This window comes from Centroberyx affinis, unplaced genomic scaffold, assembly GCF_046629955.1.
Source record: "Centroberyx affinis isolate AG114_WGS23_722 - 3 ecotype Tasmania unplaced genomic scaffold, CSIRO-AGI_Caff_v1 ptg000635l_1, whole genome shotgun sequence".
NCBI lineage: Eukaryota > Metazoa > Chordata > Actinopteri > Beryciformes > Berycidae > Centroberyx > Centroberyx affinis.
In genome coordinates, this window is record NW_027279261.1 from 88,430 (window position 1) to 101,071 (window position 12,642).

At 39.6% G+C, this 12,642-nt stretch overlaps 3 protein-coding genes across 3 annotated transcripts; 2 read left to right on the forward strand and 1 right to left on the reverse strand.

Annotated features, from left to right (window-relative positions):
- The first annotated feature begins 1,002 nt into the window (after positions 1-1,002).
- On the forward strand, positions 1,003-3,563 carry LOC139643608 (transmembrane protein 233). Its single transcript, XM_071518798.1, has 3 exons — positions 1,003-1,188; positions 2,830-2,964; positions 3,048-3,563. The coding sequence occupies exons 1-3, from the start codon at positions 1,003-1,005 to the stop codon at positions 3,057-3,059; spliced, it is 333 nt and encodes a 110-aa protein (XP_071374899.1). The 3' UTR covers positions 3,060-3,563.
- A 2,350-nt stretch (positions 3,564-5,913) lies between these two features.
- Positions 5,914-11,482, forward strand: prkab1b (protein kinase, AMP-activated, beta 1 non-catalytic subunit, b). The gene is made up of 8 exons (XM_071518796.1): positions 5,914-6,017; positions 6,542-6,714; positions 7,559-7,728; positions 7,835-7,928; positions 8,152-8,266; positions 8,709-8,842; positions 8,944-9,012; positions 9,674-11,482. The coding sequence occupies exons 2-8, from the start codon at positions 6,568-6,570 to the stop codon at positions 9,749-9,751; spliced, it is 807 nt and encodes a 268-aa protein (XP_071374897.1). The 5' UTR covers positions 5,914-6,017; positions 6,542-6,567; the 3' UTR covers positions 9,752-11,482.
- LOC139643607 (phospholipase A2, minor isoenzyme-like) lies at positions 10,866-12,289 on the reverse strand. The gene is made up of 4 exons (XM_071518797.1): positions 12,253-12,289; positions 11,888-12,044; positions 11,659-11,786; positions 10,866-10,990 (listed from the first exon to the last, which is right to left on the reverse strand). Exons 1-4 carry the CDS (start codon positions 12,287-12,289, stop codon positions 10,866-10,868), a joined length of 447 nt encoding a protein of 148 aa, XP_071374898.1.
- Between the last annotated feature and the right edge of the window lie 353 nt (positions 12,290-12,642).

The window sequence follows — 12,642 nt, forward strand, 5'->3', positions numbered from 1 at the left end:
CTTGTCAACACTGTAACCTTTTCTGATTTCTTTTTTTTCCTGTCATGTTTCTTCCTTGGAAAAAAAAACTTTTTAAAATTCCTAATAAATTATTTTAAAACATTCCACTTATGCGTCATGTTTGACTTTTTTCAAGAATTGACCTGTTACAAATGAAGCTATATGACATCTTTGTCCACTGAAAAACATGTGTAGATAGATTATTAGAACTACGTGACAGAGAGGGAAAGAGAATGCAAAATTGGCCAGAAAAATTTATTTTTTTCAAGTTCCTGTGAAGCTGTTTTTTTGTCTCCAAAAGATATATTATAAATGTCCAGTCAGGGATGGAAGTCAAGGATTTGGGGCATTAACCAGACAGTGCTAGTTGTCTCAATTAATAATGTCATCTATTGAAATCTAGCTAAGGATGCACTGAATTCTCTAATGTTTTCATATCATGGACCCCCAGATAGACTCACATCAGGCCATGGACCCCCATTTGATCAGATTCTGTCCCATGGATCCCCATATGATCAGATGTTTGCTGTTGATTTAGTGTTGCATTACATAAACTCCCTACACATGTGGGGTGGTATTAATGGTGTTAAGTGGCACCTATGATCAAAATAGTCATTCTTACACATTCTGTAATTGGGATAATTTCTAGTGAATTCAATTGTAGTGAAATTAACCTATTCCTTATTTTGCTGGGGACCCCTTTAACTTTCTGTGAACCCCATTTGGAGAACCACTGCACCATCACACCAGTAAACTGTCCTTCCATGTGTCAGTTTCCTCTTCCTTCCTTTTTACTCACACTCCTCTTTTAAGTGACGACTGCATTCCCTTTTTAGAGTAATCAGCAGCTCGTCTATCTGCTCAGTCTTTACGGCAGCACAGCCTCTCAGTCCCTCTCACGTCTCTCTGCTGGCTGATATTGCCCTTTCATTAACATTTCCGCCCCCCTCCCGGTCTCCGCTCTCCCTGTGTCCCAGCGCTGAGCCGGGCCCATCTGCTCCGATGTCTCCGGGGAGGCTGCAGCCGGACGTCAACACCAAGCCCTCACTGGCCGGGAGCGCTGCCCTCCTGAAGGACGGGGAGGCTCTGGAGGTCCCCCCTCTGAGGAACTACCTCTGCCTGACCATGTTCACCTGCTTCTGCCCGGCATGGCCCTTCAACATCGTGGCTCTGGTGTTCTCTGTACTGGTGAGTCTTGTGAAATGTGGTTCACCTGGTCCCTCTATGAATGGTTAAATGATAAGTGATGTTGTTATGATGTTTTAAACCAACAGCGCATGTCCCTTCAGGCACTGCATAGAAATCATATATGTGGCACATATGGATTGATACATTAGAGGAGGGAATGATATCAGTAACAGTGGTGGATAAAAGCGAGGACAGTGTGGGATGCTGGTTAGTATTGATTATGTGTCAGAGATGTCTGGGATATCCCAGTGCAGCAAGAACAGTGCAGTAATAGCTATTTAGTGTGGAATTGGTGTATTTTTTCATCTATTCAACATAGAGTGAAACAGCAAAGTCCTATAATTACAAATGAGTAAGTCTGAACCATAATCTCATGAGTTACAGAAATAGCCCCTCCACTTCTTTAGCAGTAAGTTGGTGTCATTAACAAATGCTTCTGCTGATGCGAGCTCAGATCAAATGTACTTCCAGTGTGACGGACTATCCAAGAACCAAATCATGGTGGTGACTGCTTTACAACCCAGACCCTTTCCAGGCTCAGACAAATGGCACAGCTATACTGTCCAGTGACTTTATCCCAGCTGTGTTTCAGTAAGGGGGAAACCAGCTTGCTTACTGGTTGCTGACTCAGCTTCCTGATGAATATTCCTCATTCACCGGTATGCCACACAGTTGGCACAGAAGTGTGGACGACGCTTGTCGGTTTGTCTCTGTATGTCAGAAGTCTGGGAGCTGTCATGAGAGACAGAGCGGTGTTGACTGTCCCCCTTAACACAACTCGATGTGCCAGCAGCAGCTGTTGCATCTTTGTAGCTGTGAGAAACAAGATGAGGAGTGCGAGGCACAGTAATCCACCGCTCTCTGACCATCTGCCTTCACATAAATCTGAATTCTAGAGAAAAAGCAAAGCAGGGGCAAGGTGAGAAACGCAGATGCAAAGCAGCAAACTGTTTCTCTTTAACAGATCCCCATAAAAATGATTTTGTAGCAAGATTTCTGCTCAAGTCTCTTATTGGAGCCACCAATCAGATATTAAATTTCCTCTCAAATAGTTATCATGTGTGTCACTTTGCCAGTGTGTCTCCATTTGCCTTACTGGTATGATGTATGACTATGATATCAGGGAAGTAAGACTCATTCCTGCCTGTTGACTTGAACTGATATTCTTATCAACAGCTGAGTCACTGGTCTTAGCCCCTCGCACCCTGATTTCCTCCTTAAATTTCCCCTTAAGTCGCTTCAAAGTTAGACAAAACATTTTTTTCCATACTTTACAACAATGCTGCACACATATTCAGTATCTCCTCGTTCGTGTTCCTGCTTCACTGAAGCTATATCACACTTATATTGAGTGAAATATTCAAACCCAAGACACCACTTTTTATGGCTGCACCATTACATCAGACGGAAAAAATCTAGATGTCTTGTGCGTCATTTCATACACATTTCCCTGTAATTCAGCATGACATGTTTGGTATCTTTGGAAACCTTGACTAGAATTTAAAATAAATTAAATAAAATTTTAAATAAAGTTCAGCTGGTTGTCTCCTGGTGTTAGTGCCCTGCTCCACAATTCAAATGTCTTAATACTAATTTGTATCCTTCTTCTCTATTTTCCAAACCCCTCCCTGACACCGGTAGGCCCAAAACAGCTACGATGAGGAGGACTACGAAGGCTCTCAGCGGCTGGGCAGGAAAGCCCTCCACATGGGGATCGCCTCTTTCATCATCGGCCTCCTCGTCATCACCGTATACAGCATCGTGCACTTTACTACGGTATGAATGCACCGGACGCAGTGAGGCAAAAGATAAAAGGAAGCTTAAGATTTCAACTGTCTTTTCTCCTCTCAACCCCACAGGATGTAGTTTGACCCCTTGTAGAGGAGGAGGAGGAGGAAGAGGAGGAAGAGGAGAGGAGATGACACTAACGTGGAGCGGTCACCTCCATGGGATGAAGAGCGTCTCTCCTTTCATCCAGAGCATCAGACGTTGTTCAAGAGCTGGCAGAGTCCCACTTTAAGTCACTTTTGAATCTGTGCAATGACAGGGAGATAGAAAGTACGTTTGTTTATGAACTTGGCTGTCTTAACATGCTGAGTTGATGGAACACAGAGTCTCTATGAAAGAGGACCCCATAAATGTTTCCATTGATGAGAAGTGAGGCTCATTTTGTGTTATATTTTTGTAACCAAAAGCCTGTGATGAGCTGTTCTATGTTCTATCCATTCAACCACATTGTTTTCTTACTGAAAATGAAATGTAGCCTTGCATGCCTAATGAAAACCCTGAGAGGTACAGGCTTTTTGTAATTTTTTAATTATTTTCTTCTGTTCTTTTATGTATATTTGACATTGCAGTATCAGGCAGAGGGAGTCTTAATGAATGAATGAATGAATGTGGCATGCATTGAACTGTAAAATAAACATTTTTACCTTTACAAAATGTGGTCTGACAAAGCCATCCATGTAATCTGATGGGTTTAATTTCAAAAAGGGTGTGGAACAAGTGAATGATACAATTTAAGTATACTGGAACAGCTTTCTCCAAAACTGGATATTAAGCATTTTGACTTCATTTGATTTCTTTCTCTCTGGCAAGGTATTGAAGAGTTCCCCCTTCTTATACCTTGTAATGTTATACAGAAATATTCAGGAAAATCAATTTAATAATACCCTGTTTAGATCAAATAAACAGATACAGTAACAATATTGTGAAATATTGCACAATATTTTGGTTCTCATAACACCCACTGTGCTTCATCCTTCACACCTGCTGCAATTTGAGTCTGAGGGATCTTGTATTCTGATATGTAATATTAACACCATTACAAGGCTAGAAATAGAGCGTATAATCCTCAGGCCACACAGTGATGCACCAGCACACTAATTACAGTGATGATAAAAATAATAGAATGATAAGGTGGAGCAACTGCAAGCTATCTTTCACATTTTGTAGTTATTGATTTACTCTTTTTGCCCTTTGGCTTCACTTTAAGCATTGGAAATGAATGCATGGGAAAGCCATGAAATGCAGGGTATTATCACAGGAGGTTTGTGGTTAACTGCCCTGCTGATGTTACAGGTGTGGCTCATGTTACCAAGACATACAGTTCTTCTCTCACCACTCCTTCAGTCCTCTGCCTGCCAGCAACAAGATGAAACCAGTGAGTCACAGACAGATCTGACTGTAATATGTTATAATTTCTTTTTTTATAAAGGCAATCCCCTGGACATGCTGGTCAAAATCAGTAAAATAATAGCATTACATGTAGTGGAGGGACAATCAGCCTAAACTGAATTTACCAATCTTTTTAGGCCTGACATACTTTTTTATGAGGTCAATTCCCATCTTAGATCATAGTAAGTAGTATCATGATTATTAGTATTATTAGTATTCAAGTGTTAATAAGTGTTGATTAGACACACTGATAGTGTTGATTTCAACACTTTCAGAGTTAAATTAACAGTTTGCTGTGATATAGTAAGTAGTATCAAACTGATTTAAGTTATATGAGGATAGGGTTTTTAAGTAAAAAGAAAAGCATGAATTAATATAACTGATTTTTGTTTATATTGGTGGTTATATACCTTATGATGATCACTGACTGGAGATCATAGTTTATCCACCTTTTTATTTACCATTGCAATCACAATTAAGAGTTGTGTTTTTATCCTTTCCTCTTCAAAGGTTCAATAAGAATTCAACAAGAAATCACCTGTTTATAAAGGTGTGCCATACAGTTTTCAGTCACAGACAAATTGCAGTGTCAAATTCTGTAATCAGATTACTTCCATTAAATGTAATCCTACTCTCCAACCCTGAGAGCAGTAAAGGGGCGACCTTGGCATTGTTGACACCCATCTCTGAGATTAACTGTAAAGAGCATGAAAGTGGATAGCCGTGAGAAAGAGAAGAGAAATCAGATATATCATGGTACCAGGACACTGTTTAGCTGAGCTGTGCAAATCTCTTAAAGGGAAGTTACTGTATGTCCAAATAGTATAGTATTAGCATTAGTATTAGAATTAGTAGGCCTATTAGAAATTGAAGAGATAAATTAACATAACTGCTCACTAATTGACTCATATTGACAAAAATAATTTCACGTATACCTCAGAATATATTGAAAGATATAGTTCAAAATATTTCAATTTGGCAAAAAAAAATGTTGTTTATATAGGTGACATGTAGCCTATATTTTGATCTCTAATCACATTCTGAAGCATATTTGAAATGTATTTTCTGCAGTAGCCTATGGATTAAATAACCGTTTGTGCATGTTTTGGGTTTTTTTTTAATCTTCTCCATTTAAAAGAGAAAAATATGACCAAAGTCAACTTATTTGTGATCGACCTTGGTAGTACATTTCCTATGTTGTGCATATAGCCAAGCATATAGGCTACACCTGGTTTCAGAGGCAAGTATACAATTTTATACAAGCAAAACCAGCCTATTAATACTCACTGTTAAATATTTTTCCTCTTTCCAGGTACCCTTATGGCTTGAAATTTGACGATATAGCAGAGGAAAATTCGCCTAGTCTACTAAATGACTAAAATTATACCGCTTTGGTTTTCATTATTATTAGTAGTTGTAGAAATATAGGCTATAGCTACTTCTGAGACACCCGGTACATTGAAATCCTGTGTTACCTAAGTTATGCCCCATGCAGCCTGTCGGCGACACTTGGGTTAAACATCAACTGCTAGCGGACAGGAGGCGGAAGAGGTGTGTTTCCTGCTCCGTCTGCAGGAGGAGACACTCAAGTTTCCACTAAATGGCGAAGAAGCACGCCATACAACTTCTGAAAGGAGATTAGACTAACAGAGGTAAGAGAAAAGCGAAAAAAAAAACCACTGACCGCTCAGACGATGAAACCGCTAGTTCCGCCTGATGAAATGTCGTTATTTCAAATCCGTGAGCAAAGCTTCTCCAGGAGAAAGACGGAAACAACGCGGGACTGCAGCGGCTCCGATACTTTTCTATATCAACAAACCACCAGTAGATGCACATTAGAGCAGGGACCCCATTTGATAAGACTGCATCCGAAGGAACCTCAATATTTTTGTCGTTAGTTAGATACTGTAGCTGGGAGGCAACAATTGGTAGAGTGAAACCTGTGAACAAACAGTCCTCCTTACATATTCATCACTCCTAATCTCAAGTGAGTGAACTAATAGTGAAATTAAGCTGTTGATTTCTCTAGGGACCCTTAGCCCCTGTAAGGACCCCTGGTGGTCGCTGACTCCAGTTTGAGAACCACTGAGCTAACCTAAGTGTCACAACAGGGCAGACAGAGGGACAGAGGTCTGGAGAAGTTGGCTTTAACATGATGTGTTGCTTGTTGCTGCAGGGTCGTGGCCCGTTGAGGCCACTGAGATGGGGAACAGCAGCAGTGACAGGGCCGGCGGGGGTCAGGGTGAAAGGTCATACAGAGATGGACAGCAAGGGGGCAAAGAGGCGCGGCCCAACATCCTGATGGACAGCACCGAGGACGCAGACCTCTTCCAGAGAGATGACCCAAAGGTAATTCTGCTTCTGTACAGGACCCGTGCCTGGTGCAAGTCACTGTATTGAAGTGGTATGTCTTGAAATACAAAAGCTGTATGCAAACATTGTTGTGACTAAGATAAGATAAGGTGAAACTTAAATGATCCCTGTGGGGAAATTGAGCAATTGCAGCAGCAAATAGTAATGGGTTACAGAAAAGAAAAATAAAATATTCATAACAATATAGCAAGAGGGGGTTATATAGACATTATGCACCTGAGAAGTAAAACAAGTAGTAGAAAATTATGAAAAGGCATGGATAACAGTAGAATATGCAGGCTGTGCAAAACAGCAGTAGTACAACACACTGAGACAAAGAATAAAAGGATGAAAAATATGTACGATATGAAAATATACCAAAAATCTGAAATATATGCAGTATGAAATATGTGAAAAATAATTAGATCAATATATAGTTCATGTAATATACATCAAATAAGAAATGAGAACATGAAGAAAACACATTTTTGAATTTACAACATATATGTACAAAATGTGCATTGTATTCACATTAGCAGGTGTACAGAAGGTATGCTGTGAAAAAAAACTTTTCACCTTATCTATCAAATATATTGCATTTACAAATGCAGATAACATGTAGAGATTGTGCACATTGTATATGTGCATCACTAGCTGTCAACTTATCAAAAACGATCAAAAACTCCAGACGGAGGTAAAGTATGTACAGAAAAAGTAACAATATGCAAAGGTGCGTATGCATTGTCTGCCCTCAGTATCACTATCAGAAAAGTGTCCAGAGATATGTACCGACTCACCTGAGGAGAGCAAGCGAATAAAATATTGACATCATGCTGCCCAGGCTCCACAGGAAATCCAGGAATTTCTGGCCTGGCAGCAGGACCTGGAGAGTGACAATAAGAGTCCGACGCAGGCCAGGCCGACTGTATTCAGATGGGCGGGGGGGGCCAAAGAAGTCTTCGTGTCGGGCTCTTTTAACAACTGGGCCACCAAGATCCCGCTCAACAGAAGGTGCTTTGGCTGATGGAGGATGTTTTAATACTCTTGTCAAAATATTACATGCTTGAAGTATGGCTTTTGATGTAAATATCACACATGATTTGTCTCCCAAACTCAGTCAGAACAACTTTGTGGCTATTGTGGACTTGCCGGAGGGAGAGCACCAGTATAAGCTGTGTGTTGATGGACAGTGGACCTTGGATCCGACTGGGGTGAGTGAGAAGTTTCTATCAGACTCTGATGTGGACGCCATATCAGAGTGAGAAGTGGAAATCAGTCTTTTCAAGAAGCTGAAACGTACACATAAGCTGTTAAATATAATTGTTCTGTTGTTTATGTTGGCGGTTGCTCACCTGGTAGTGATGACAGACAGACAGAGTGCAGCTGACTCAGCTTTTCATTTGCCACAACATCACTGCTTGCCATCCTTCCCAGGCCGTGATCACGACAAAAACCGGAACGGTCAATAACGTCATCCAGGTGAAGAGAACTGACTTTGAAGTCTTCGATGCTCTCAGGATCGACTCACAGGAGACGGCAGACATCTCAGGTACAGACGCTGCCTGCACAGTTGATCATAGTAATGTGAAAGATAATGAGAGATTACTTTCAGATCTGAGTCAAATAGTATCGAGTAATTCTGTTTTAACCTGCTTGGGGTGCCAGATGGGTTGGGTTTGCCACAAAAGTGTGAGTTCCAGAAAGTGGAGACAACAGTGAAAGTCAGTTTCGTTAACTTTTCTGTGATTCATAACCTATCTGACACTATCTGAACTGACCTGCAACAGTAAACCCCATTCCTGTGCTCCAAGTAGGTTAAAACAAGTGCTAAGATTTATTTGCAAATACTAATTACGGTAACCCATATCTGGTTACTCAAGTAGATCATAATGTATTCATATAGAGATTTGTTGATATATGGGCAAAATCCACCTTATTCCTTTGACATGAACTTGTATTACAATGGTGTTGATGTGATCATCCTTCTCCAGACTTGTCCAGTTCTCCTCCAGGCCCTTACCAGCAGGACGCATACATAACCAAGTCAGAGGACAAGATCAAACATCCTCCTATCTTACCACCTCACCTGCTGCAGGTCCTGCTGAACAAGGACACGGGCATATCTGTGAGTGTAGACTTGATGCTGGAACACACGTTTTTACCTGATGATGTACACTGCTCTAGAAACCTGTAGTTCATCCAGTAATATTCCTCTGTCTTCATCAGTGTGACCCGACCCTGCTGCCAGAGCCCAACCATGTGATGCTCAATCACCTGTACGCCCTCTCCATCAAGGTAATCAGTCCTCCTCATAGAATGGGTCTGATCTCTGCTTGTCCTTTCTATCACTGTGACCAACACAGAAAACATAAGAAATGAAACAGAGAACGAAACAGTTTGTCTTTGTGAAGATTTACACTGGACAAAGCTGCTATGTGTTCAGATAACGTTCAATGTACATGTGTGTGTTTTTATTAATGAGGTCCTGGAATCTCATTGTGCCTACATTATCATCTACCTAATTTCTAATCAATGTAGAACAGTGTATGTTCTCAGAGTTCATATTAAAAAAAAAAATAATAATTATAATAGAGATATATATATATATATATATGTTTGTATATATATATATATATGCACACACATATATACAGTACTGTGCAAAAGTCTTAGGCACCCTAGATTTTTTTATATAAATTTAATATAAATTATATAAATTATTTGTTTTCTGCATTCTGCAGTAGACTGCTGTTTATTGTAAATTTTTGATATTCAGAAACTTTTCATTTCATTAGTTTTGAAAGCATCTTCACTTTATGGATATCTTTGATATATGCCTAAGACTTTTGCATATATATATATATATATATATATATATATATATATATATATATATATATATATATATACATATACATACAATATATCTAAACATGTTCCTTTCACTGTGTTTCAGGACGGGGTAATGGTTCTCAGTGCAACCCATCGATACAAAAAGAAGTATGTTACCACTCTTCTGTACAAGCCAATATAATCCACCAATTCTTATGAGCCGGCCTCCTACTTCCAAATCATGTCTATTTAGTTTTAACACTAAAGTGTGATTTTTTTTTTTTTTGAATAAGTATCTGCTTTTTTGTGTGATAAGATGTTGATGAATTGTTAAATAGTATTCAGCCAATAATCTTGCCTCAACAGATGAAATGTGAGTCTTTGAATATGATTTGAAATTCCTTGCTTATCTCAGCAGCAAAATATTGTTAGAAAAGAATATTGTTGAGTATTGATTTTCATGATATTGTCTTGTCGCTGTCTGTCAAACACTTGCTTGTTCAGCTTGTAACATTGTGTGATGCTGCATAATGTGCATTCCTGATCTAACCAGAGTTATATAAAACCAAAAGCTTCCTTCTCCTTTACATGTTTGTATCAAACCAAATCCATTCCATGTGATCGGTCAATGTCAACCAAAAACTCAGAGAGAAGTGGGAACAAAGAGCTAATGTTGTTTGTCAGTGTTGTCTTTTCATACTAAACCTAACTTGACCTGGATTTGTAAATAGAAATGTTTCTACAATGTAATAGTGGGACAAAACATCTGATGCATAAGTGCCTGAACAAAGATGCAAAGGCAAATACATAAATACTATTATTATTTTCAGTGCTCTTCAAACCTCTGACCTTGAGTGATATTGTATAATGCTGTGTATTTATGATTTAACCACAATTCTTAACTAAAGCTCTCTTTTCAAATTAACCAAATTCATTCCAGGCAAGTGGCCATCTCAAACTCAAATGATAAATTGACAGCAAAGAGTTGAAACATTGTTTCCCAACGTTGTGTCTTTTCATATGAACCTAACTTGGCCCGAAGCCATGAGTGGAAAAATAGTGTAATGGTGAGATAAACACAGCTGCAAGCTCTGCTGCGCAGGTGGAAGCTTGCCATACCTGAATAAACAAAGACACAAGGACGCGGACAGGTTGAAAGGTCAACTTAAGCCTATTTTATTTTGAACTGATGTGTTTGAATAAAATAAGACAATGCCTTATTTTACTATTGTGTCAAAAATCATGATGAAATTAAAATCTAAAAGGAGATAAGTTTCAGTTGAAAGTCTAGATGTTTGTTTTCTGTGTGATGTAGCTCAGTTGACACAGTGGACTTTGGGGTCCAGGTTCTTGTTGTCGGCGTTGTATGAGGCCTGAGCGAAGCAGTGGGCCGCCACACGATCACACTCACACACAGCAGCCTGGCACTTATCATTGGTAGCTGCAGAGACAGAGCATGGTTAGGGATGAGGGAGGTTATGAGAGGATAGCTGCTCAATAATAAAAGAGCTTTAAGCTAATTGTGCTTGAAGCTTAATATGAACAGCTACTCTAACATGAAGTGAAGTATCAGAGTGGAACTGCTGGTTAATTGTATATGTTTACATGAAACCTGCACTCTGCTGTTGCCTGCATTTTGTTTAAATAATGTCAACAGGGTTCCTTGAAAATCCTTGAAAGTTTGTGGATTTGAGAAAAATAAAATAAGCCTTTAAAGTTTTTAAAAATGACTTGATGGCCTTGTAAATATTTTTTTGTTTCTTTGTTTTATTTAACTGTAGCACCCAAATGTATCAATATGCTCTCTCTGTCCTAGAAGCTACACCTCTCATCTTAAAGAAAACCCTGGGATAGATATTTGTCTTTAGTTTTTTTTTAGTTTTATAATGAAGCATTTCACCAGGGTTTCTTGACAAGATCATGAATAAAAAACAATGAAGCCTCTGTCATGTCTAATTCTGACCAATGCCATGTCTTACTCTCACAACATGCCAATTTTGAGTCCTTGAATGAACCAAATAAGACCTTGAGAGTCATTGAAAAGTTCTTCAATGTGATGTGTATGTGAGTGTGTGAACTGTGCTTCCAGGTGTCCAGTGACAGTATTACCTGAACAGGACACTTGTTGATTGGTGCAGGTGAAGTCATACATCAGGATGTAGGGAAGGTCAGCAATGGCCGTGCATCCAGGAGTCTTTCTGCTTCTCTCGTAGCATTTATCATGGACGTGACAACACCTAAGAGTGCGGAGAGGGGAGATGGTCAAGATGTTTGAGAAAATCTTAGAAGTGAAGTTTCTTAAGGTTTGAAAATGAATGAATGAATAAAGTTTTCCTACATGTCCACCTCGTCCACCGGGGCTCCCGTCCCTCCCATGCCACACCAGCAGCCGTAGTTGTTGAAGACCAGAGGGTTGACCCCAGGCTGGGTACAGTGGATCATGTTCCCAAACTGCCACAAGGCCCTGGGCAGCAGTGCACCACTGGCCATGCAAGCTAGAAAACAGAGACAATCAATTAGACTTTATAGTTCAAGAATGACTCCACTCTGTCAGTGAAATAACACCGGTTCTCAACAAGTAATGTTGTTGATCATTCAAAAAAAAAGTAGACATGAGAATGAGGATAGTTTCACAAACTGCAAACTTTCATAATCAGCTTTATTCAATATTGATACATATTGAACTATTTCTTACAGTCTTACCGGTGAGGAGCAGCAGCAGAGGAGCTGTGAGATTCATGGCTGCAGTTGGGATAAAAAATATTTTGTGCAGGCCTGCTCTTATACCGCAGGATAAGAGGCTGGGGGAAGGTAGAGATAAGAAGTGAACAGGGGGGTGGGTGTTATACAAGGGGGTAAGGGACTGACTGCCTTTACAAGGGGCTTTTGGCGTTTGGTTTGAGGATCTTGTACTTTATTTTAGTGTTTCCATTTTACTCCACCTGCAGTTACTATACTCTCTCTCAAAACGTAATTGATTTCTAACAACTTTCTTTTTCTTTCTTTAGATTTGAGCCAGATATCTTTGAGATGATGCAATCAGAGGCCACTGACACCTCAAACTTTGTCCAGAGTTTAATGCAAGGAAATCCT

Excerpts from the sequence above, each read along its gene's own strand:
- LOC139643608 (XM_071518798.1), top strand. The coding sequence starts at position 1,003 with ATGTCTCCGGGGAGGCTGCAGCCGGACGTCAACACCAAGCCCTCACTG. Across the intron at positions 1,189-2,829 it reads CTCTGGTGTTCTCTGTACTG|GCCCAAAACAGCTACGATGA; the intron begins GTGAGTCTTGTG and ends TGACACCGGTAG.
- prkab1b (XM_071518796.1), top strand. The coding sequence starts at position 6,568 with ATGGGGAACAGCAGCAGTGACAGGGCCGGCGGGGGTCAGGGTGAAAGG. Across the intron at positions 7,729-7,834 it reads AAGATCCCGCTCAACAGAAG|TCAGAACAACTTTGTGGCTA; the intron begins GTGCTTTGGCTG and ends TCCCAAACTCAG. Across the intron at positions 7,929-8,151 it reads GGACCTTGGATCCGACTGGG|GCCGTGATCACGACAAAAAC; the intron begins GTGAGTGAGAAG and ends CATCCTTCCCAG.
- LOC139643607 (XM_071518797.1), bottom strand. The coding sequence starts at position 12,289 with ATGAATCTCACAGCTCCTCTGCTGCTGCTCCTCACCG. Across the intron at positions 12,045-12,252 it reads TCTGCTGCTGCTCCTCACCG|CTTGCATGGCCAGTGGTGCA; the intron begins GTAAGACTGTAA and ends TCTGTTTTCTAG. Across the intron at positions 10,991-11,658 it reads TCAACAAGTGTCCTGTTCAG|CTACCAATGATAAGTGCCAG; the intron begins GTAATACTGTCA and ends CTGTCTCTGCAG.